The following is a 24,988-nucleotide window of genomic DNA, read 5'->3' as shown; positions in this document are numbered from 1 at the left end:
AGTAATATCGTGGAATGTTGGCGGCATATCATCGCCAATTAAACGTGCCAAGCTGCTACAGGCATTAAATAGACAAAAGGCCCATATTGTCATGTTGCAAGAAACCCATTTAACTGCAATTGAACATAAGAAATTATGTAAGTGGTGGGTGCAGGAATTGGTGGATAGTCCTGCGCATAATAAGAAAGCAGGGGTAGCTATATTGATTAGAAAAGGGACACAATATGTTTTAAATGAGAGAGTTGTAGACCCCAAGGGACGGTATATAATTCAACATATTACTTTGAACAATAAACCGCTGCTGTTGGTCAACCTGTATGCGCCTAACCAATACGATAAAAATTTTTTTCAGACAATTATTAAACATATACAAACCTTTGATCAGATCCCAATTATTATCGGAGGGGACTTTAATTTGGTATCGGATCCTCTGATGGATAGTACTGGTTCCGTAAGGGCCTCTCCGTTGAACCTTACTAGAGGAATCCCTTGGGTTTGTTCTGAACTGGACTTAGTGGATTCATGGCGCTTGCTGCACCCTAGCACGCGAGACTTTACTCATTTATCAAGAGCACACGGGACGCAGTCCCGCATAGATTATCTATTACTATCAGGGACGATTTCGCCTAAATTACAACAAGCAGAAATTGGTGCTACTGCAGTGTCTGATCACGCAATGATCTGGGTGGTGTTGGATTGGAACAGAGAAGAGAAGATAGGGTTTCAGTGGAAATTCCCCAGGGCCTTATATCATGATCCTAAATTTCACTTGTTTATGAAGGAGAAATGGGAAGAGTATGTAGACTGCAACCAAGAAAGCTACATTAGAGATCCGATCCTTTTCTGGGAAGCAGCAAAGGCGGTCTTGCGGGGACATATTTCATACTCGGTGTATCAAAAGAAAGCGAAGGAGGCTGAGTTGGTACGGCTTGAGCTTCAAGTGAGAAGAGATAGACAACAGTATGGGCGCAAGCCGACAATAGAGAATAAGACTAAACTCCTGTCCTCGCAAGTGGAATTAAATCAATTGATCCAGACAAAAACGCAAAAGTCACTGACCTATTTTCGCTTCCAGCTGTACAAGCATGCTAATAAACAAGGTAAACTGTTGGCGCGGATGGTTAACCAAGTGGGCGGGCGTAGATGTGTAGTTAGAATTCTGAACGAGCAGGGTTTTTATTCTCATACAAATGCAGATATCAATAAGGTGTTCAGAAATTTCTATGCTGACCTATATTCGTCGCCGACTGATATAGGGCTCGAGGCAGCTTCGTACCTGAAGGGTCAAGAGCTTCCTCAGATACAAGAGGCACAACGAGAGATGCTTAACGCGGAGATTAATGAGGAAGAAGTGAGATGGTGTATTAGAACTAGTCCTTTTTGCAAGTCACCGGGGGTAGATGGCTATACATCCGAATTCTACAAATTAATGGTAAATGATATAGTATCATGCTTGACGGAGGTGTTTAATGCCATAGTGCGGAAAGGGCAATTGCCGGAAACATTGCGAAAAGCACAGATCATTGTGCTGCTCAAACCAGGTCGAGACCCAGATAGAGCGGGCTCTTATCGACCTATTTCTTTATTGCCGTTTGAAGCAAAGCTGATTGCTAAAATCTTGGCAAATCGTTTAGCTAGAGTTTTGCCATCATTGATCGCAGAGCAGCAAGTGGGGTTTGTCCGCGAGAGGTCAGTAGCACGTAATTTGCGGAAGATAATATTAGCACTAGAGACAATCCATAGAGACTCCGTACCATCGTTGTTAGTGAGTTTCGACGCTGAAAAAGCGTTTGACCGTGTTAACTGGTCCTTTATGTATGCGGCACTGGAGGCTTATGGGATAAATGGTTATTTTATTGAAGCCATTAAGGCTTTGTACCAGGAGCCAGTGGCAGAAGTATTGATCAATGGAATAGTTTCGGATGTCTTTCCGATAGAGAGGGGCACACGGCAGGGTTGCCCACTCTCACCTCTCTTGTTTGTATTGGTCATGGATTCACTGATTAGAGACATAGTGCACATGCCAGAGGTGAGGGGGGTACAGGTGGGTCAGGAACAATTTAAGTTGGCAGCTTTCGCGGATGACTTGTTGGTGATTTTGCAGGAACCTCGGACTTCCCTAGCAGCACTTTTGGAGATATTCGAAGAATTTGGAGATTACTCAGGTTTTCGTCTCAACCTAGATAAATCTGAAGCTCAGACTTTATATATGTCTGATACAGAGTGGTCTCAGCTCAATTGCCCTCTGAAACGAACGGAAGAAGTCTTTAAATATTTAGGTATTCAATTGCCGGGGGATCCGCGGAGGCTGTATAAATTGAATATTACCCAATTGTTCTCAGCTACCAGTATGCTTCTGGAAAGATGGAGAGAGCTGCCGGTGTCACTGCTAGGCCGAATTTCACTGTTCAATATGATCATCTTTCCCAAGTGGCTTTATTACTTTCAGACCTTACCACTATGCCTCACCAAAAGCGATTGGAATAAACTGCTTGGTATGCTTTCAAAATTTTTCTGGCATAGGAAAAGGCCACAGATTAGTATGGAAAATCTGATGGATGGATGGAATAGAGGGGGATTTGGCATATTGAACCTATGGTGGTATAATAGAGCCTGTATGATCCGACACCTGAGAGACTGGCTAAAGGGAGAATCACGTTGTACCCCATTGCAGATGGAAGCGGATTGGTTGCGACCTCTGCATTTTAATTATGTACTGCAGGCTGAGGCTTTAGATCTGCCTATTTATGTTCGTAGAAGTATGTTGGTGAAGCCATTGCGGATGATATGGGGGGAGATGGCAAGGCTCTGGTCCTTTGATGCACATATTAGTAGATTGCTACCCATTAGAGGTAACGGAAACTTTAAACCAGGGTTAGAGAATAAACGTATCCGGAGCTGGGGAGATAAAGGACTTCACATGGTGGAGGACTTTGTAGACAAGGATGGGCGCCTTAAATCCATGGACTCCTTGAATCTCAATTCTAACACATGGGCAGATACATACGCCTTTAAACAGGTTTCTCATTACATTCTCACGCTGCCTACACACTTTTTGGAAGTTGATGTGACCTCCAAATTTGACGAACTTTTTGATACGCCAACAACTGATCCAGCTTCTATCTCAATGTTGCACAAAAGGTTATTAATGAGTAGACCACCAAAGAATCTCGAAAAGTTGGCCAGGAAGTGGACGGCAGATATACAGAAACAGATTAGTATAGACGTATTAAGGAGCAGCTTGAGGCAGATCAGGGGACGGATTAGTAGCGCGGAATTGAGGGAATGCCAAGGAAGAAGTATTTACAGGGCATACACTTCATTGTCAAGATTATATCAAATGGGTAGGGCGGAATCATCAGCTTGTGGTAGGTGTGGAGATCCCAATCATAACTATTATCATGCTATGTGGGCTTGTGCAGCGATATCCGCTTACTGGGAACAAATAGCGAAGTTCTTAGGCGAAATCCTGGGGCGGAGGGTGACATTGACACCGGAAACGGCCCTTTTGGGGGTCGATTTACTGAAGGGGAAAGGTACCGTTAGTCATAACCTGCTAATCTTTAAAGCATGTCTCGTGGGAAAAAAATGCATTTTAGTTAACTGGATACATTTAGAGGCACCATCGTTTTGGCAATGGCGCAACAGGTGGCATGCGTTGCTACTAATGGAGCTGCAAGATTCATATTATAAACCCAAAACACAGCGTAAATTCTACTTAATATGGGAATCATATATCAATGCTTTAGCCCCTAGGGCCCGAAGTTCCATCCTTAATCGACTGAGCTTGGACCCAGCGAAATTAGCTACAGGTTTTAGATAGTGAATAGGTCAATTTCCCTGGGCGATTGGAGATATGTAGCTGCCTGGAAGGGGGGTGGACAAAGGGGGGAGGGAGGTTACAGGGGGGAGGAATATTAGAGGGGTAAGGAAGGGCAGAAGGGGGGTTGCGGGGAGGGATATAGAGGTATGGATAAAAGAGAAATAGCTGGGAGTAGAGAGGGAGGAAGCTAAAGAGAAAAGTGATGGCTACCTCTATGTTGTGATTACAAGTTGTTCATTTGTTTCCTGATGTATCTTGAACATAGCGTATAAATATTGTATTGTCTGTGATAGGTCATCAATAAAATTGTTTAAAACTAAAAAAAAAAAAAAAAAAAACAAAAAAAAAAAAACTTTTTTTTTAATCTTTTGTAAGAAAGGAGAAACATAAGAAATCCCTTCAACCAAATCAGTGGTTTAAAACATGTAGAAATATTAAGCAGATTTCAAATGAACAATTGCAGACCAGAATCTCAAATATTTACAAAAAGAAAAATACATGTGAAATCCTTACCAATAAGCTTCAGAGGACGAAGGTACATTGCAGCTAAACAGTAACATATGATGAACAGTATCCATGTTTGCATGAGGCTTGAAATCAACTGTAAAACAAAATGATAAACTTAGAACTGATCAGTTTTCACCCTGAAACTTTTAAATATAGAGAGAAATAATTAAATTATAGCAGCTGCATTACAAAGATATACATGTTTAATCACTACAGATAGTATCATTGGTAGGTAAGGCTTACATCTCACCATTATAGTGCATTACAGTTCTTGGCCTATTTGATGAATCAGAGGTCAATGACTTTGTTAAAAGTTAAAACAAAATCCTATTACACAGTTGATTTTCAAAAACCACCAAGAAACACTCTCTCGCCTAATAAAAACAGGTTGGATGGAAGAAAGGGGCTGATGCAGAAAGGCTCATGGTGGAGTTGTGCGTGGATGTCTAAGCATGTGGCTTCTACCATGAGCCTAATACTGTGCCATACAAAAAGCTAAGAACATGAAAATTTTATGCACAGAATTCTTGCAGTTAATGATAAGAGCGTGCCAGACATATGAGAACAAAGGTGTTGTGGTAAGCACAAAGGACCGCGATGGTCTGGCAAAAGTTAATTTGAGAATGGAGTGGATATAGCACCGTTCACAGAAGAGAGTATCTATGAACAACTTGAAAAGCTAAAGGTGGACAAAGCCATGGGACTGGATGGGATCCACCCCAGGATATTGAGGGAGCTCAGAGAGGTTCTGGCGGGTCCTCTTAAAGATTTGTTTAATAAATCCTTAGAAACGGGAGAAGTTCTGAGGGATTGGAGAACGGCGGAAGTGGTCCCTCTTCACAAAAGTGGTGATAGGGAAGAAACTGGAAACTATAGGCCGGTAAGCCTCACTTCTATTATTGGAAAAGTAATGGAAGCGATGCTGAAGGAAAGGATAGTGAATTTCCTGGAAGAAAATGAGCTGCAAGATCCGAGACAACATGGTTTTACCAAAGGGAAATCGTGCCAAACGAATCTCATTGAATTCTTTGATTGGGTGACCGGAGAATTGAACCGTGGACGTGCTATAGACGTAATCTACTTAGATTTCAGTAAGGCTTTTGACACGGTTCCCCACAGGAGGCTCTTAAATAAACTGGATGGGCTGAAGATGTGACCCAAAGTGGTGAACTGGATTAGGAACTGGTTGACGGACCGGCGCCAGAGGGTGGTGGTGAATGGAGTTCGCTCGGAGGGAAAGGTGAGTAGTGGAGTGCCTCAGGGGTCGGTGCTGGGGCCGATTCTGTTCAATATATTTGTGAGTGACATTGCTGAAGGGTTAGAAGGTAAAGTTTGCCTATTTGTGGATGATACTAAGATTTGTAACACAGTGGACACCCTGGAGGGAGTGGAAAACATGAAAAAGGATCTGAAAAAGCTAGAAGAATGGTCTAAGGTTTGGCAATTAAAATTCAATGTGAAGAAATGCAAAGTGATGCACTTAGGGAGTAGAAATCCACAGGAGGCGTATGTGTTAGGCGGGGAGAGTCTGCTAGGTACTGACGGGGAGAGGGATCTTGGGGTGATAGTATCTGAGGATCTGAAGGCAACGAAACAGTGTGACAAGGTGGTGGCTGTAGCTAGAAAGTTGCTAGGCTGTATAGGGAGAGGCGTGACCAGCAGAAGAAAAGAGGTGTTGATGCCCCTGTACAAGTCGTTGGTGAGGCCCCACCTGGAGTATTGTGTTCAGTTTTGGAGGCCATATCTTGCTAAGGATGTAAAAAGAATTGAAGCGGTGCAAAGAAAAGCTACGAGGATGGTATGGGATTTACGTTACAAGACGTATGAGGAGAGACTTGCTGACCTGGACATGTATACCCTGGAGGAAAGGAGAAACAGGGGTGATATGATACAGACATTCAAATATTTGAAAGGTATTAATCCGCAAACGAACCTTTTCCGGAGATGGGAAGGCGGTAGAACGAGAGGGCATGAAATGAGATTGAAGGGGGGCAGACTTAAGAAAAATGTCAGAAAGTATTTTTTCACGGAGAGGGTGGTGGATGCTTGGAATGCCCTCCCGCGGGAGGTGGTGGAGAGGAAAACGGTAACGGAATTCAAACATGCGTGGGATAAACATAAAGGAATCCTGTTCAGAAGGAAGGAATCCTCAGGAGCTTAGCCTTGAATGGGTGGCAGAGACGGTTGGGAGGCGGGGATAGTGCTGGGTAGACTTATACGGTCTGTGCCAGAGCCGGTGGTGGGAGGCGGGGCTGGTGGTTGGGAGGCGGGGATAGTACTGGGCGGACTTATATGGTCTGTGCCCTGAAAAAGACAGGTACAAATCAAGGTAAGGTATACACAAAAAACTAGCACATATGAGTTTATCTTGTTGGGCAGACTGGATGGGCCGTGCAGGTCTTTTTCTGCAGTCATCTACTATGTTAATATGTTATATATTTTTTTTCTTGTGCACATGTCCAAACAAAAACTGAAAGTGCCAGCACACATTAGCACCTGTTCTTCTGTGCCTAAATATAAGCCTTACAAAAACTGCTTGCACATAAATTTATTATGAAGGCTCGTATTTAGGTGCAGAAGAACAGACACCAATCTTTGCTTTCTGTTTCGGAACAGTTCAGACATGCACACAGGTTTGTTACATCCAGTTTGTCTTTGAAACTGCAGGGGCTTCCTTCTATTGCAAAACAAGACAGAACTGCCCCAGACCTGGCAAAAAAAATTCTCATCATAACCACGCATCAAAAGCCCCCATTTATCTCTCTGCATTGTTGCGGAATACTCAATGCCCTCATTACTCTCTGCACTGCTCTACATGTACAACCCGCGTTAACCCATGATAACCACGTGGTATCTCTATGTATCAGCCCCTAAGTCCTTTTAAGGAATTCAAATGGTAGGATGCAAACAGCTGGTGCTCAAAACTACTACCAGTGGTTATCACTAGGTTTGCACATGTTATTGTGCACCAAATGCTCGGACCACATACAAAGAACTTAGATATCATTCCCTTACATTTAACAGGATAACCGCAGATTCTTTATCAAATTCGCTAATGGTTGCAAATATATATTAAGTAATACTGGGAACAAACTAGACTCCTGTCGTATCCCATACTCCACTGGCCTAGAAGGAGCAGACTAATCCACCAATCTTTCCATGTTCATCTTAGCAAAACCAATCCAAGAGAATTTGCACTACACCTAGATTTTTCAACTACTGTAAAAGAAAATCACATGATCAACTGTATCAAATGCAGCCTGGAGATCCAATGCCACAATCAAACTCTCTTTATGCTGATCAAAATCCTCTGTGCACCCCATCTATAAAATCTATAAAATCTATAAATATGGTCTCTGTTCCATACTCTGTAAGAAAGCCCACCTGTTCAGTTGCTAGCTCACCCAGCATTTCGAAATAGTTTGCCCAATACTGAGTGAAAATTTGCTCAAGAAGTTTCCTAACAAACGGGGGCTGACTGATTTGCTTAAAATATTGGGGTTGATATTCAGAATGCTGGGGAGCATTCATTGGACAGTGCAACTGAATATTGGCTCTGACCATTATGGCACTCTCCAGTTAGTGTTGGGATAGTCTGAGTCAGAGCTGGGAATTAAGCCGATACTTGCACAACCAAATGGGCATGTAGGATCACACAAAAGGCACACCATCCCTTAAAGACCTTCCAGACCTGGATGTAAGCCAAAGAAGTGGATGACTTGTGGGCTTTGAGCAAGGTGGTGATAGAAGGAGAGAATCCCTCTCTCGCTAGGTGCCTAGTGGCTAAGAAAACAAATAGAAAGTTAGGAATTATTAGGAAAGGAATGGAAAACAAAAATGTCAATGTTATAATGTCTTTATATTGCTCCATGGTGCAACCGCACCTCGAATACTGTATGCAATTCTGATCACCGAATCTCAAAATCCCTCAGAAAAAAACTACACTGGCTCCCACTTAAAGAACGTACCACGTTCAAGATCTGCACGATTGTTCATAAAATAATCTACGGAGATGTCCTATATGCAAGACCTTGTAGACCTCCCTCCCAGAAACGCTAAAAAATCAGCCCGCACATTTCTCAACCTACACTTCCCCAGCTGCAAAGGTGTAAAATACAAACTAACACATGCAACCAGCTTCTCCTACAAGAGCACGCAGCTGTGGAATACACTACCTACTAACTTGAAAACAATTAACGAAATAACAAACTTTCGCAAATCTCTGAAAACATACCTCTTCAACAAAGCCTACCCCGAGAATCCATAGAGTAATTATAATCCGTCACCACTCCAAACATCCCTGAAACTCCTCTTTATATAATTGTTCGAGTAACTCTTTTTGTTATCCTTGATCCTCTACAATACCAACTGTATCTGAAATTCTTCTCTATATAATTGTTCGAATAACCCTTTTTGTTATCCTTGATCCTTTGCAATGTCAGCTGTATCTGTGTTATCCTGATCGTTGTACCACCAAATGCAATTGCTACCCTGGAATGGAAATGCCATAACAGGTTTATGTAAGCCACATTGAGCCTGCAAATAGGTGGGAAAATGTGGGATACAAGTGCAATAAATAAAAAATAGGTATAGTGGAATTAGAAAAGGTACAGAGAAGGGCAATGAAAACGATAAAAGGGATAGGACAACTTCCCTATGAGGAAAGGCTAAAGCGGCTAGTGCTCTTCAGTTTGGAGAAAAGATGGCTGAGGGGAGATATGACAGAGGTCTACAAAATCATGAATGGAGTGGAATGGGTAGATGTGAATCACTAGTTTACTCTTTCCAAAAATACTAGGACTTGTGGGTATGCAATGAAGCTACTAAGTAGTAAATTTAAAACAAATTGGAGAAAATATTTCTTCACTCAATGAGTAATTAAACTCTGGAATTCGTTGCCAGAGAATGTAGTAAAAGCAATTAGATTAGCAGGCTTAAAAAAGGTTTGGAAAACTTCCTAAAAGAAAGCTCTTAAGCTATTATTAGGATGGATTTCCTAGGATAAGCAGCATAAAATCTGTTTTACTGTTCTGGGAGCTTGCCAGGTGCTTGTGATATGGATTGGCCACTGTTGGAAAAAGGGGACTGGGTTTGATGGACCTTCAGTCTGTCCCAGTATGGCAACACCTACGTTCTTATGTTCTGGATCCTCCATTTCCACAAAACCTTTTCAGAGCATCCTGCAATCTCTGGTAAAAGGATGCAGGAACTTCACAAGAGTACAATGAGATCTGCATACCACAGTCTTTGAAGCCAGTCCGGAGCCACTATTCCCCAAAGGACCGAGCTGATGAAGGGCCATGGCAGGAAGATGTACAGAGGCTCCTCCTTCAGTCACTGCTGAACCACTGCATCTATTTCCATTGAGGACACCTTGTCATTTCTACTCAAGACCAGAGGTTGAAGACAGGCTGCATCTATCAGTCCAAGAGAAACTGGAAGAATGTCTGCTCCAGCTCCCATTCCTTCTGATCCAGTAAGAAGCAGCTGAGGAGATCTGCATGAACATTAGCTTTCCTAGCTATGTGGACTGCTGACAGCTTTAGGAGGTTTGACTCTGCCCAATGACCAAGACCTGCTGTTTCCAGGTCCACTGCATTACTCCTGATGGCCCCCTGCTTGTTGATATAGACAACTGCCATTACATTATCTGTCATCACCTGGACCACTCTCTGCAGGACCAGAAGGAGGAACTCTGCCACAGCCAAGCACACCACCCAAGTTTCCAGCCAGTTGATGAACCATAAGGCTTCCAGGGGAGGGACCAATACCCCTGCACCACTCTGCCCATATGAGCAGCTCCCCAACTGAGAATACTTGCATCGGTGATCACCATCATCTAGTTAGGTGGGTCCAACAGAACCTCCAATAGGATCCTTATTCTGTAACTAGGCACGCCCACTTCCTCACCTGTCACCACGCCCCTTTTTGCTGGCACGTTAGAATTTAGTTGCAGTGTGTTACAGAATACACTTAGGGGTCCTTTTACTAAGCCGAATATGCGTCTACGCGTGCCTGTGTGCCAAAATGGAGTTACCGCCCAACTACTAAGTGGCTCTTGTGGTAATTTCATTTGTTGGCACGCATCCGAAACGCACATCTGAAAAATATTTTTTATTTTCGGGCGGACGTAATGGACGCGTGCCAAGTGGAATTTGGCGTGTGTAGGTCATTACCGCCCGGTTACCACGTAAGTCTTTACCGCTAGGTTAATGGCTGGCAGTAAGGTCTCAGACCCAAAATGGACGCGTGGCAATTTTCATTTTGCCGCACTTCCATTTTCGGCAAAAATTTAAAAAAGGCCTTTTTCACAGGTGCGTTGAAAAATGGACTGCGTGCGCCCAAAACCCCCACCTACACTACCGCAGCCATTTTTCAGCACACCTTTGTAAAAGGACCCCGTAGGGATTTGTGCACCTAAATTCTAATTACTGCCAATCAGTGCTCATTTTGGCTTGATAAGACTTGTTATGAATGCTCATTAGCTTTTTAAGCCGATTAAGTTACGCACGTAGTTATAGAATATGTTTGGATTTTGGCATGGATCCCTAGGCGAGCTATACAGAATCTGTGTATTTGTTTATACCGGAATTGGCAAACGCCTCTACGGTACTATTTAAACCACATTGAGCCTGCAAATAGGTGGGAAAATGTGGGATACAAATGCAACAATTAAATAAATAAGGACTAATTCCGGCTGCAAATATAGGACTGTAGCAGGACTTGCTTATCAACCCTTACCCTAGCTGATATAATTTTCATGGATATGTGCTTCATTATTAATTAAATATTATTATAAATGTCAATAATCTTGATATTGTTTATTTTAAATTTCCCTGTTTAAGCTTGATAAGAAGTAGTGGTATTTACATACTTTAATGTTAAAGTTTTATTTTGTTGTTTCCCAGCTTGTACCAATTGAAAATATAGGTTAAAAGTTGTTCAATTAAAAAAAAACTTTGAGCAGTTTATAGGTCTATTCTCTCCCTTATTTAGTCGGTGACAGGGTACTCAGTTATCTGGACAGGGATGAACCAAACAGAACACGTCTGAAAAACAGGTAGGTCAGAAAGCTTCTTAAAGGGACAGCACTATCTGCTGGTAGGTTAACCAGGAAAGACAAGTGGATAGCACCAATGTGGAGACATAAGCAACTCAAAAGTACCCAGTAACAGTCATATTCATGGTTCGCACAGAGGTACCTCTTTCTGTTAATTTACATATTTGTTATATTTGAGAAACCTCTTTACATAAACCTCCCAAGATGGGTAAAATAAGATGGTAGAATGAAGGGAAGAATTATTTAGTTCTGAATTCAGAAAGCAGTAGTTCTCTTAATTGACTTGCTTGTTCTTTTACATAAAACGTTTATTGCTTCTCTGATATATAAATAAAAAAAAAAAAAGGAGACTCTGGTGTTGCAGCTCGAAAAACAAAGACAAAAAAAAAATCCTGCACCCAAAAAAGGTTTATCGTTAAAATCATAAAGTAGTCCAAATCCAGTATGGCCAAGTTTCACTCAAAAACGGCTGAATCTGGGTTTGTATACCTAAATACAATTTAAAAAAGGCCAAAAATCACACATACATAAACCAATGAGATAACAATATATAAATGTAAATTAACATATGGTTTAAAGGTGAAGAAATTTGCAAACCAAATACTACAATAAGAAGACTAGAATAAAAGAGCGTGAAAAAACCCCAATACAAACTTAGAAATATAGGCATACTAGCATTTTTAGCGTGCACTAAAAATTAGTGCGTGCTAACGCTTGAGGCATCCACAGCAATATATGGGTGTCTCTAGCATTAGCACATGCTAATTTTTAGCATGAGCTAAAACCGCTAGTGCACCTTAGTAAACAGAGCCCTAGTAGTATTTGATATTTCCACAATTTTAAAAACGCTTGAGAAAACGCAACATTCTAGAGATGCCTTCAACAAATGAGCAAATATTTTACCACCCAGGAATACTAAAAAATCATCCCGTACATTCCTTAATCTTCATTTCCCCAACTGCAAAGGTCTAAAATACAAACTAACGCATGCGTCAACCTTCTCCTACTTGAGCACACAATTCTGGAACGCGCTGGCCTTGCAACTTAAAAACGATCCATGAATTAACTTACTTCCGCAAACTATTGAAGACACATCTCTTTAACAAGGCATACCACAAAGACCAACAAATGTGAACTCCTCTACATATATCCAGAATTGTCTTATAATATCTTGCTTTATCATTATCATGCTACCAAGATCTTTCTGTAATACTAAATGTCTATTTTTTATACATCTCCACCACTCATGATGTATTGTAAGCCACATTGAGCCTGCAAAGAGGTGGGAACATGTGGGATACAAATGCAATAAATAAATAAATAAAATATTTAAAAACTGCTCAATTGCATGCATGAAACCTACATATGAGGTAATGATTTCCATATTTATTAACTATATTTCAAGCTAGTAATCTATAAAAAAAATAGCATGCTAGCAATAAAACTGCCATAAAAATGACATTGTAATTGACATCTGTTTCAAAACAAACCTTTACTAATGACTTAAGAAAGACACTATCCATTAAAGTAAAGAAGAGCTCAATCCGACAGTGTTAAGTGCACCTGGTAACATAAAAAAGGAATCCATCCACAGCAGATGGTAGCATATGTTTGGTCCATGTGCGAGATTACTTGCTGTCAGCTTAAAGATACCTAAACAACCTTTGCAGATATAGGGCTTCTTTTACAAAGCCGCGCTAGAGATTCCCGCCCGGCAAATTGAGAGGAAGCTCGTAGGAATTGGATGAGTTTCCTCTCATTTGCCGCACCGGAAATCAGTAGCACAGCTTTGTAAAAGAGGCCCATAATAAGGAAACTGTGGAGTATACATTCACCAAAGAACGAACCTGTGAGATCACACTATACATTAACAGGTAATCTAGGAAGAAGCATGTTGTTGCCATCTATAAACTGAAAAACATTTCCAGCATTCAATATTCGATTGGCAGATGTTATCATAAAAGGGCTCGCATCTATATTTGATTTTAAAACAAATTTCCATAGTGTAAACAAATGAAAACTCCCATGGCTCAACAACAGGCTGAAAAGACTGGCAGAAATAATGAATCCAAAAGGGAACATTGCAAGCAATTGTGAGGGCAATAAAATTATACACAATCGTACAGCTTGTGCTGAATATACGATTGGCAGATGATGTCATAAAAGATACACATCTATATTTAATTAGTGTCCCACTGACTGAACAAATCCAAAAACTGCAACAGCATAACAATTACATGTGAAAAATTTGACAGATGTAAAACATGCTAAAAAAAAATCATACCTGTAACACCACCAATACTAAAGAGGCACAAAGACTTGTGACAAATAAAAACTGGTGCAGGAATTTAACTTATATCTTCCATAAAACAGAAATTATATATGCATAATGCATACTAACATAAGTGGTTCTAAAAACTAATGTAAACCCCTGGTTGCGGAACAAGGTATTACAGTGATGGTACCAAAAATGTCACAGTGTTTCCCCAAAATGACTCAACGCCAACCAGGGAGTTTAACAATGAAAATAAATGATTTATTTGCAAACATTTAAGCAAATAAAACAACAGTTTTTATCTATCTTGTCTTTTACAGATTTCTCAGAACAGCTCAACAACAAATCATACCCGGGCTCTACAAAAATGTAAGATAAATATTTGTACTTATTTTTCTTTAACAGTATAACAAAATAAACAAGTTAACAAATTAACTCCTTTCTGAGGTGATTCTTTGTGATTTGTTTTAATGGCTTCTGCAGACTACATATAAGGATGGAAGTCCTAAAATCATTTAAGTTCTACTTTTCTTCTCCGTCTTTCTTCTTCTGTTTCTCTATAAATCTTTAAACATTTCTATTTAGTTGTCATTTAGCTTTGGTTCACAATTTCCTTGAAATCTTCTCTTGCTTATGTTGGCCAGCATCAAACTCTGATCATGCAGGTATCTCTTCACCTCACTATCCCTTCCTTTAAAAAAGTCAATAATAAAACTCTCTCCTTGAGTGTGTGCTCCCTCCTAAACGTGCTCTGTTTCAAAACACAACTTTTTTTGTGTGTTTTCTAACTATACCCGACACGGCCGTGTTTCGGCACAATGGCCTGCTTCAGGGGTCTTTATAACCTAAATTAAACAATAAAATATATTAAAAAATATATATATTGATTTAACAAATATTTAATAAACATAAATATAAAAGACTAACATTATCTAAAATAGTAGCATGGATTGTACAAACTTTTAGGGGTTCACTTTGCTTTTTACCCCTATTAGTTTTTTTACCCCTGACGCAGCCTGAGGGCGAAACGTGGCCACGTCAGGTAACTTGTAATAAACCACTTCTTCTGTTACCCTCCTGTTCTATTTTTTTGTCTTTTTTGATCTGCTTTTTTTCTTTTGATTTGCCATTTCTGTGGCAGATCTTTGCCTTTTTTTTGTTTCTGTCTAAAAACAGGGGATGACAATCTACCTTAAACGTATGTTTAAAAACCATGATAACAAAGTTTCCATTAATAAAGACATAATAGCACACGGAAATGTAAGTAACACAACATCTAAAAAGCTACATAACATCAAAACAGTTTTAAAAACGGAAGGGGGAAAAAGAGCCATATGACACTAAAATATCGCATGAATATGAGGGTAAACAAAAATACATATACATTGCCATAAACTGCATAACATCTGAAAAATGTGACAAAGGATAAATATCAAGAAGCTTGAAAAAATAAAAAGGTTGTTCAGGGTTCATATTGCTTAAAATCAAAAAGCTATAAAAAAAAAGAAAGGGTAAGAAATGTTACGCACACTGTGAGTAACAAGCTAATCGGTGATAATTGGCCGATAAAAACCAATCATCATCACTAATTGACAATAATTGGAATTTACACATGCATCTTTTTAGGTGTATTCTAACAACAGGCACATGTAAATTCTAACATGTGTAGATGAAAAAGGGGTGTGTCATGGAAGGAGTGTGTCAGAGACAATACTCAAATTGTACATAAGTAATGCCACACTGGGAAAGGACCAAGGGTCCATCGAGCCCAGCATCCTGTTCACGACAGCGGCCAATCCAAGTCAAGGGCACCTGGCGAGCTTCCCAAACGTACAAACATTCTATACATGTTATTCCTGGAAATGTGGATTTTTCCCAAGTCCATTTAGTAGTGGTTTATGGACTTGTCCTTTAGGAAACCATCAAACCCCTTTTTAAACTCTGCTAAGCTAACCGCCTTCACCACGTTCTCCGGCAACAAATTCCAGAGTTTAATTATGCGTTGGGTGAAGAAAGATTTTCTCCGATTTGTTTTAAACTTACTACACTATAGTTTCATCGCATGCCCCCTAGTCCTAGTATTTTTGGAAAGCGTGAACAGACGCTTCACATCCACCTGTTCCACTCCACTCATTATTTTATACACCTCTATCATGTCTGCCCTCAGCCTTCTCTTCTCTAAGCTGAAAAGCCCTAGCCTCCTTAGTCTTTCTTTATAGGGAAGTAGTCCCATCCCTATTATCATTTTAGTCGCCCTTCGCTGCACCCTTTCCAATGCTACTATATTGATGCACGTTGTTATAGAATTCGGGGGAATGCACCTACATTTACGCGCAGGTATTTACATCAGGATTTTAGTGGCGTAAATGGCCGTTCCTAAATGTAGGCATGTTCCCCGGCCCTATGTGCTATTTTATACATAGCATTTTTTTCAGACTTCTCTACATTTTAGAAACCATTTTCCGAATCTGGCCCTACGTACATTATATGCGCCTTTACACAATATTGCTTAGGCACCCTGCTGGCACTTTCATGGGTAAGTGTACACACATATACACAAAAGCACTAGTATTCTATATGTTTACATGCACAAGAGGAATATAAATGGGGCACCTAGGTTAGAGCATTGCTATTTGTGTGAGCTAGAGCCAGGAGAGCCAGACAGCAGTGAGTCTATGGATGGCGGAGAGTACAAGCAGTGTGCCCTGTGCAAACACCATAAAGAAAGAGCACCCTCTATGGCTGTCAGGGCCATGTCCTCTCCCCACCCCAAGTACTGACACTGAGAAAAATGCTCGGTAAATAGGGCCCAGCATTCAGTGCAAATGTGAATTATGTGTCCATGGTTTCAGCATACCAAAGTAAATAGTTAATTCAAAGGAAAAGGTACTTATCAACTGATATAACCCCAAAATGGTGTTAATGCTGACTCCATTCAGTATATTTTTGTGCACTTTTCATTTTGCTCAGATGCTGGATTGTCTTGTCAAAATGGCAGCATGACAAAAAAACTAGATCACTAAAATTCGACTGTTTGAAAACTGCCTTCCAATTAAAAAAAGAAAAATGGGCAGACAGGGCTTAGTTTGACCACCTACATATATAGCATCTACTCATGATGCTCATGCTACCATCTTATATCAGACAAAAACAGCCATTAGTTTTCTTTTCAGACTGGGACTGTACTGATGATAGTAACTGCAAAGGATTTAGAGTGTACACTGGCAGATAAACAAACAGTCTGCTCAGTGGAGTGGAATTAAGCATCCAGCCTCAGACAGAAAGCCAATACCTTATAAATGGGACGACTTGGTACTGGCTACCAAAATCATCTGCATTCTGCACTCAAAGTCCAATAACTCATGAGTTCTCCCCCCCCCCCCCCCCCACAAAAAAAAGATACAGTCTGTGATCTTTACTCAAGTGGCTTTCTCTGGTTTCTTTCTACATTAGGCAGGATGAATACATTTTAGGAACACTGACAGTCATGGATTAAGCTTATAACAGTGAAATAAGGCAACCTCTTGACTATACAAAAAGAACAGAGTCAATTCTTTTCTACTCAATAGTACTCACCCACATAGACTTCATCGTCCACTGGGAGGCGATATGATGTGCAAAAATAAGTATCAGACTGCAAAAGAATGAGAAAAAAGAAGCAAAAAACACATCATAAATATATTTTATTTTATTATTTATTGGGCTTTATTAACCACTTTTATGAAAAGATTCACCCAAGGTCGTGTACAGCAAGTACAGCACGACACAAACTTACAGTTTTGTTAACAGCATAACAATAATAAAATGACTAAATATAAACATAAATACAATCAGGGGTCCTTTTACTAATCTGTGTTAGCATCAGCATGTGTTTCTGATGCTTGCTGAGGTCCTCTTTTACCACAGAGGGTAAAAGGCTGTCTTTTTGGACGTCAAGGAATGGCTGTGCGGTAAGTGAACCACGTGCCGTGTGGACATTGCAAGGGGGAGCTCTTACCACCACCCATTGAGGTGGCAGTAAGGGAATACCTTAATAAGCACACAGAACAGAGATATGATGCTCAGGGCGTAACCAGACTTCGGTGGGAGGGGGGGCCAGAGCCCGAGGTGAGGGGGCACATTTTAGCCCCCCCCCCCCCCGGCGCAGCAGACCCCCGCCACCTTTGACCCTCTCCTTTCGAGCCCCCCTTCCCGCCGCCACCAACCCTCCCCCGAGTCCCCCGCCGCCACAGGTATCTGTGCTGGCGGGGATCCCCAATCCCCAACAGCCGAAGTGCTCCTCAGCCGGTCTCCGGGCCGGCGCGTTGCTGCAGCTGATGTGGAACCCTAGGATTCTGTTTCTTATGTGTGAGTCATCCTGACGTCCTGCACATTGAATGGCAGGGGGGGGCAGGGGGGGGGGGTCAAAAGGGTCGGCGGGGGCCAGGACCAAATCTGGGGGGCCCAGGCCCCCGTGGCCTCACATAGCTATGCCCCTGATGTTCATGTCAGAACAATGCAATGAAACATCTTAATAGGGAGCCACGGGGACAAGTGCAGTTGAGACATGTGGAATGGCATTTTAGAAAGGATGCCCAAACCAGAATTTAGACATCCAACTTGGAATGTCCTAACTTCCACTAGTATTGCAGAACAGGATCTACCGATGTAGAACCTGTTCTAAAATACATGGTGAAATTAACATTTGTGCCAGTGACATACAGCATGAACATCTATTTTTTTAAAAATGGACATCTAAAAATATCAACAGGGCAACAGAGGAACATATGGCAACATATGAATGTCTGTGTTATGAAATGGCAACATAGACATTTAAGTGATGAAACTGAAATAGTTATATTAGCCGTTTTTGGAATACAGATGTCTATTTCTCCCAAACCTGTCACAGAGCTCGGTATACAAAACACAGAAGCAAGTCCATATCTGAATCAGGGGCGTAGCTACGGGTGGGCCTGGGTGGGCCCAGGCCCACCCAATTTCATCTCTGGCCCGCCCACCCACTTTTCCTTCAGGCCCGCGCCAGCCCCAGCTCCCATTGCCGGCCACTGCTGCTTTTCCTGTTGAGCAGCAGGGCCAGCGCTACAAAAAGAAGAAGCGCTCAGCTGACTGAGCTGAGCGCCGCTGCCAACGCTAACGACGAGAAAAAATGTAAAAAAAAAAAAAAGCGCGGCACCGCAGGCAGCCTCGAAGCATTGGCTGCTGGCTCTGAAGGCTCCTCCCGTCTCTTACGTCACTGCCCCTGCTTCTTCTTTTTGTAGCTAGGGCTGGCGGGCCTGAATTGGGTGGGCCTGAATCGGGAGAGGGAAAACGGATGGCAGGATGGGGACTGGGGAGAAAGAGGGAAAACGGAAGGATGGGGAGAGAAAGAGGGAAAACAGATAGGAGGATGGCAGAGAAAGAGGGAAAACGGAAGGATGGGGAGAGAAAGAGGGAAAACAGATAGGAGGATGGCAGAGAAAGAGGGAAAACAGATAGGAGGTTGGCAGAGAAAGAGGGAAAACGGAAGGATCGGGAGAGAAAGAGGGAAAACAGACGGGAGGATGGCAGAGAAAGAGGGAAAACGGAAGGATCGGGAGAGAAAGAGGGAAAACAGACGGGAGGATGGCAGAGAGAGAGGGAAAACGGAAGGATCGGGAGAGAAAGAGGGAAAACAGACGGGAGGATGGCAGAGAGAAAGGGAAAACGGAACGATCGGGAGAGAAAGAGGGAAAACAGATGGAAGGATGGCAGAGAAAGGGAAAATGGAAGGATGGGGAGAGAAAGAGGGAAAACAGACGGAAGGATGGCAGAGAAAGAGGGAAACAGATGGAAGGATGGGGAGAGAAAGAGGGAAAACGGATGGAAGGATGGCACAGAAAGAGGGAAAACGGATGGAAGGATGGCACAGAAAGAGGGAAAACGGATGGAAGGATGGCACAGAAAGAGGGAAAACGGATGGAAGGATGGCACAGAAAGAGGGAAAACGGATGGATGGGGAGAGAGACACTGGATGGAAATTTGGGGAGAGAAAGAGGGGAGATGGATGAAAGGATGCAGAGAGAAAGAGGAGAGACCGGAAGGATGTGGAGACAGAAGGGACACTGAACAGAAAAGGGTAGAGAGATAGACACTGGTTAGAAGGAGAGAGAGAGAGACATTAGATGGAAGGATCAGGAGAGAGGGTAGATGGGTGGAAGGATGGGGAGAGAAAGATGGAAGGAAGGGTAGGGAGAAAGAGGTGACACTGGATGGAAGGATGCAGAAAGAAAGAGGGGAGACTATTGGAAGGATGGGGAGAGAAAGAGAGCTGCTGCATGGAAAAGGGGAGTAGTGAAAGATTGGAGAATAAGAGGAAGGGGCATGGGGAGAACAAGGGTGAGAAAAAGATGAAAAGCCATAAGTAGATGAAGGAAATTAAAGAATGGATAGTAAGAATGAATTAAATCTGGACACAGACAGAGGCAGAAAAATATTGAAGAAAACAAAGAAAAAGGAGAGAAAATGACAAATGGCCAGGAAACCCTGGCAGAAGAGTTAAGCGAAAATGAAGGAAAGCAGAATCTAGAGACTGGGAGCAACACAATGAGAAAAAGTAAATGATCATACAACAAAGGTAAAGAAAATAATTTTATTTTTAATTTAGGATAAAGTAATATGGTGTTAATAAAGTTTCAGAGACCAATACTTCCTTCCTTAGGTCAGGAGAGGATACCGTAACAGCATTATACTGACCTGAGGCAGGAGGTTTTGGCCTCTGAAAGCTCACTGAAAAGGATGTTAGGCTATTAAATAAATTGTCTGAAATCTGATGCGCTGAAAAGCAGCACTTTACCCTGTGTGACAAATGTATCTGAGTGTGACTACATTTTGCTGGGGGAGGGGATAGAGAGAAAATTTTGTGCCCACCCACTTTGGGTTCAGGCCCACCCAAAATTGGCAGTCTGGCTACGCAACTGATCTGAATAGCTGAGGAGAAATAAAATTAAAGTATTGGACAGGCCTAGTAAAAGTCCTGACTTGCACCCCTTACAGATGCTGTGGCAGGACCTGAAACAAGAAGAAAAACCTATTAATGTAGCTGAATTAAAGCAGTACTGCAAAGAAGAGTGGGCTGAGATTCCTCAACAGCGATATGAAAGACTGATATCAAACTACAGAAAGCATTTGGTTGCAATTATTACTGCTAAAGGTAATGCAACCAGTTAGGAAGTTTAGGGGGCAGTTACTTTTTCTTAGGATAACTTGGGGATCCTACGGATTTAGGGGCCCTTTTACAAAGCGTCGGTAAACCCACCACGGGCTTACCGCATGCCAATCTGGAGCTACCACCAGCCCAATGCAGGCGTTGGCAGAAATTCCACCCCCAACATGTGGCATTTCCAGTGCTAGTGGAAATATTCAAAAAATATTTCAGCAGGCTCTAACCCAGTGGTAACCCCGCAGCTCTGCGCACTACCGGGTTACCGACGGGTTAGAGTGGGAGCCCTTACCACCACTTCAATGGGTTATGGTAGGTGCTCCCCCTGCATGGCCACGTGGAAAGTGAAATATTACCATATGGCCATTTCTTTTTTCGGCCTATTTACTTGCTGTGGTAAAAAGGGCCTCAGCATGAAACAAAAACGGCTCCTGCTGCTAGCGAAGGGCCCCTTTTACCGCAGATTGGTAAAAGGACCCCTAAGTGTGCGCTAGCAAATTAGTGTGTGTTTCGTGCCATTCAGCCTATAGGTATACAATGGGCTGCATGCTATTTAACGTGTGCTAATCGTTAGTGCACCTTAGTAAAAGGACCCCTTTGTTCTTTAAATAGATGAAGTAATAATATAAAAAACTTATGTATTTACTCAGGTACCATCTGTCTAATATTACATTTGTTTAAATTTCAGAAACCATTCAGTGTGACATATGCTCTTATTTGTCCTGTTTGTCTGTCCTAATTAGACTGTAAGCTCTGTCGAGCAGAGACTGTCTCTTCATGTTCAAGTGTACAGCGCTGCGTACGTCTAGTAGCTCTATAGAAATAAGTAGTAGTAATATGCAATAGGAGAAATCAAGAAGGGGAGGAAGAAAGCTTTTTCACATCACTGTACGTTGTTTGCACAGATCTGAGTCTAAAGAATTAATAAATAACTCTATAAACTGAGACCTGAATAAATAATTCATTGTGCTATTATTGAACTCTTAAGCATCTGGTCTCATAGTATCTACAAACTAGTTTATTTTGCCCACAAAAGGCAGGCAATTCAGATACTTAAGAAAATTGGTCCACATTGTTACGTTTTCTTTCAAGCACATTAATGAAGTGTCCTTTTACAAAGATGGATAACTGCAGCTTCTGGAGCCCCTGAATCAGGACATTACCTCTTACTGATTAGTTTGTCAATTTCATTAATGTTTCTGTGGGGAAGGGTAACACCCCAACCACTTCCTGACCTATAAAAATGTAATTTCATTAAGAGGGAGGGGAGATTGGGGTCAACCCTGTTGCTAAGGTTGTAGCACTCTGGGCACGTAGTGGGCCATAAGAGTACAGGACTCACTGCTAACAGTTTACTAACAAAGGAAAGGGCTGTCCTTCAAGTGAGAGTGGAGAGAATGGGGGGAGTATGAATCATTATAATGTTTGTCAATGTGTATTTGTTGTGGTTGCATGGTCTGAAAGTTTAATAAAATTGTTTGAACACAAAGAAGGAGAAAAAATTTCATTCATTGACTGAAGGGCCGATGCACAATGGCACCAGTTAAATATTGGTGAGGTGGAAAAAAATTACTGAGTCACAACAGCTTGCAGAGAATCCCTGGTGGTCCAGTGGACTGCCTCCTGACCCCCCCCCCCCCCCCCGGAGCCCCCACAACCTCCCGACCCCCAGTACAAAAAACCCCTGTTGGTCCAGTGAATCCTGACCCCCCACCTTCTCGCACCCCCAAGCAACAAATCCCTGGTGGTCCGGTGGAACCCTAACCCCACCCGCACTCCCTCCCAGCCCCCCCAACACAAAAAATCCCTGGTGGTCCAGTGGACCATGACCCCCAAACCCCCCTGCAAGACCCACAAACAAAAATCTCCCTGGTGGTCTAGTGACCTGACCCGACCCCTCCCCTCCCCGACCTTAAAACATTGGAGGCAGGAGGGAAGGTGCAACATCTCCTCCCTCATGTCTCTGGGCCTGCACTTTGCAAAATGGCAGCACCCAACCCCTGCCCAGTGCATTCTGGGATGCACTAGGACCTTATATGGTGCTTAGCCCCACCCAGTGCATCCCAAGATGCACCGGGCAGGGGCTGGGTGCCACCATTTTGGAAGCAGGCGGGCCCGAGTCAGTCCTCCTGCTTCTTACATAAAATGTATGTGGGAGGGTCTGTGGAGGTACTGGGAATCTCACCAAACCACCCGGGTGGGGGGGGGGGGGCAAAGTTCACGCTTCCACCAGAGTATTCTTTGGAGGAGGAAAAGTCAGGGGGTCCACTGGACCCCCCCATGTTTTTCTAGTTTGGGGGGGGGGGGAGTCCACTGGACCCCGCCCAGGAAGCTCTCACGTTTTGGGAGGGTTCAGGGTCCACCACATCACCAAAGATGGGGTCGGAAGGGGGGTCCGCTGGACCACAAAAGGTATTTAAATGTTTGGGGAGAATTGGGGAGTCTGTGCACTTGAGTGCCTACCTTATGAGGAGCGGTCTGCTTGCACTATATAGAGCAAGCAGACTACTGCCCATAATGACAGGTTCAGACCTGCCATAAAATTTTGCCGTACACAGAACTGTCTGTGCATTACTCGGAATGCTCATTTTAATACTAATGAGCTCTTTGTAATACATTTGCATAGGGTTTTTGGTGGCTGCTAACAGCACATGTTAAAGCCACAGAAAACCCCTTTGTGCATTACTCACTAAATAATGTTTAAGCAAACACTGCCAGAACAGTAAGCTTTATGCACCAGGCCCTAAGTCCGTTTACATTTGCTTTAGAACCATGTTTTTACTCTTTACTTTGGCAGTCAAGTTTCCCCACTATGATAATTACAAAATCTTGCAGGGTGCTCTAGAGGACTGGATGGCAGTGCAATATGCTGCCATGCAGGAGATCTGGGTTCAGGCTCTTGAACTCAGATGCTGCTTCTTGGACTGGTAGCAGGTTGAAACTGCAGCCAAAGCAACATTCACCTTTACAGAGTAATCATTCTTTTGAAGGAAGAGAAGATTGAAGGCAGAGGGATTCAAGTCATCCCTGGGATTTCCCAGTGGAGATAGGGCCCCAACCCCTGGAAAGTGAGGCAGCGTCAGTAAGCTCAAAGGCTGTCAAGTTCATATCAGTCCAATTTTGGAAGCAACTCAGTCAATCCTTAAAAAGCTGCTTTTTTGTTTGTTTGGGTTTTTTGTTTTTTTTTGCAAATATAAGACCAGGAAGACCGACCTTCAGTGGATGTGGAAACAATCAATTTAGAGAGATGAAGGGCTTGGAAAGAGGAAAGCAAAGATTAACAAGACTAGTGGAATCCAATCAGGTGACCTCAGCAGAGCAGCCCTGCCAGCAGGTGGAGCAGTTTTTGCTTTGTTTTTACTTGGAAAAACTGGACTGAAAACTTTCTTTCCTGTAGCTCTCTAGGCTGGTAGGGATAGTAGAACAATATTCTATTATACAGAGTTCTAGAGTCTCGTATTTTTATGTAGATGACACAATAATCCATACTCCTTTTACTTTATTTGTAAGTATTAATGAATCCTTAACTGCTTCTTGTTTTCACTTCATGATGGAATGGCTAACTCAGAATTATTCAGTGATCAATCTAAACAAAACTGAAGCATTGACGACTTCTAAAGGAAGTACTAATTGATTCTCTGATGCACTTTTAATGATGTGGCTATTTTTGTTAGATCTGAGTTACATACTTGGCAGTTATTTTAAAGTAACTGATGACATTTTCTCATATACAAAAGATAGTATGTACTACATTTTATAAGATGCGTGTTTTATGCAGTTTTTCAGGTGATGATAATTCCTTACTTCGACTATTTTAATGTCATCATTTTAGACACTGCAGATTATTCAATATACGGATGCCATGATTATATTAGAAATATCTAAGTGTGCGCATCTCTCTCTTGAGCTGTTACATCAGTTGCCTATTAAAGAGAGGAACAATGTAAGGTGTTTGATCATGTTGCTCAAATTGTGTGGGATTTCAATGTATGGTTTATCATTATTGTTAAGATCATATAAATCATTTTAACCCATGAGATTAGACCATTATAGTTTGCTTGCTGTGCCATTTGTCAAGTACAGAAATACAGGACATTTAATAGGATTTATTCAGTAGAAGTACCTAAACTTAGGAATTTTTTGCCT

General features: G+C 42.1%; 1 protein-coding gene across 4 annotated transcripts in view; it reads right to left on the bottom strand.

Moving 5' to 3' along the window:
* The window catches only part of PAM (peptidylglycine alpha-amidating monooxygenase), a 553,254-nt gene that overhangs the window by 266,477 nt on the left and 261,789 nt on the right, over nt 1–24,988 (bottom strand). For all 4 annotated transcript variants that reach the window (XM_030193423.1, XM_030193421.1, XM_030193424.1 and 1 more), the window contains exons 4-5: nt 17,242–17,299; nt 4,337–4,424 (exon numbers count right to left, since the gene is read on the bottom strand). In XM_030193423.1, the coding sequence (XP_030049283.1) occupies nt 4,337–4,424; nt 17,242–17,299 (146 nt within the window). The remainder of the gene's footprint in view (nt 1–4,336; nt 4,425–17,241; nt 17,300–24,988) is intronic.

Source organism: Microcaecilia unicolor, chromosome 2, assembly GCF_901765095.1.
Source record: "Microcaecilia unicolor chromosome 2, aMicUni1.1, whole genome shotgun sequence".
NCBI lineage: Eukaryota > Metazoa > Chordata > Amphibia > Gymnophiona > Siphonopidae > Microcaecilia > Microcaecilia unicolor.
The sequence above is the reverse complement of the archived record's forward strand: the minus strand, read 5'-3'. Positions and strand labels throughout refer to the sequence as shown.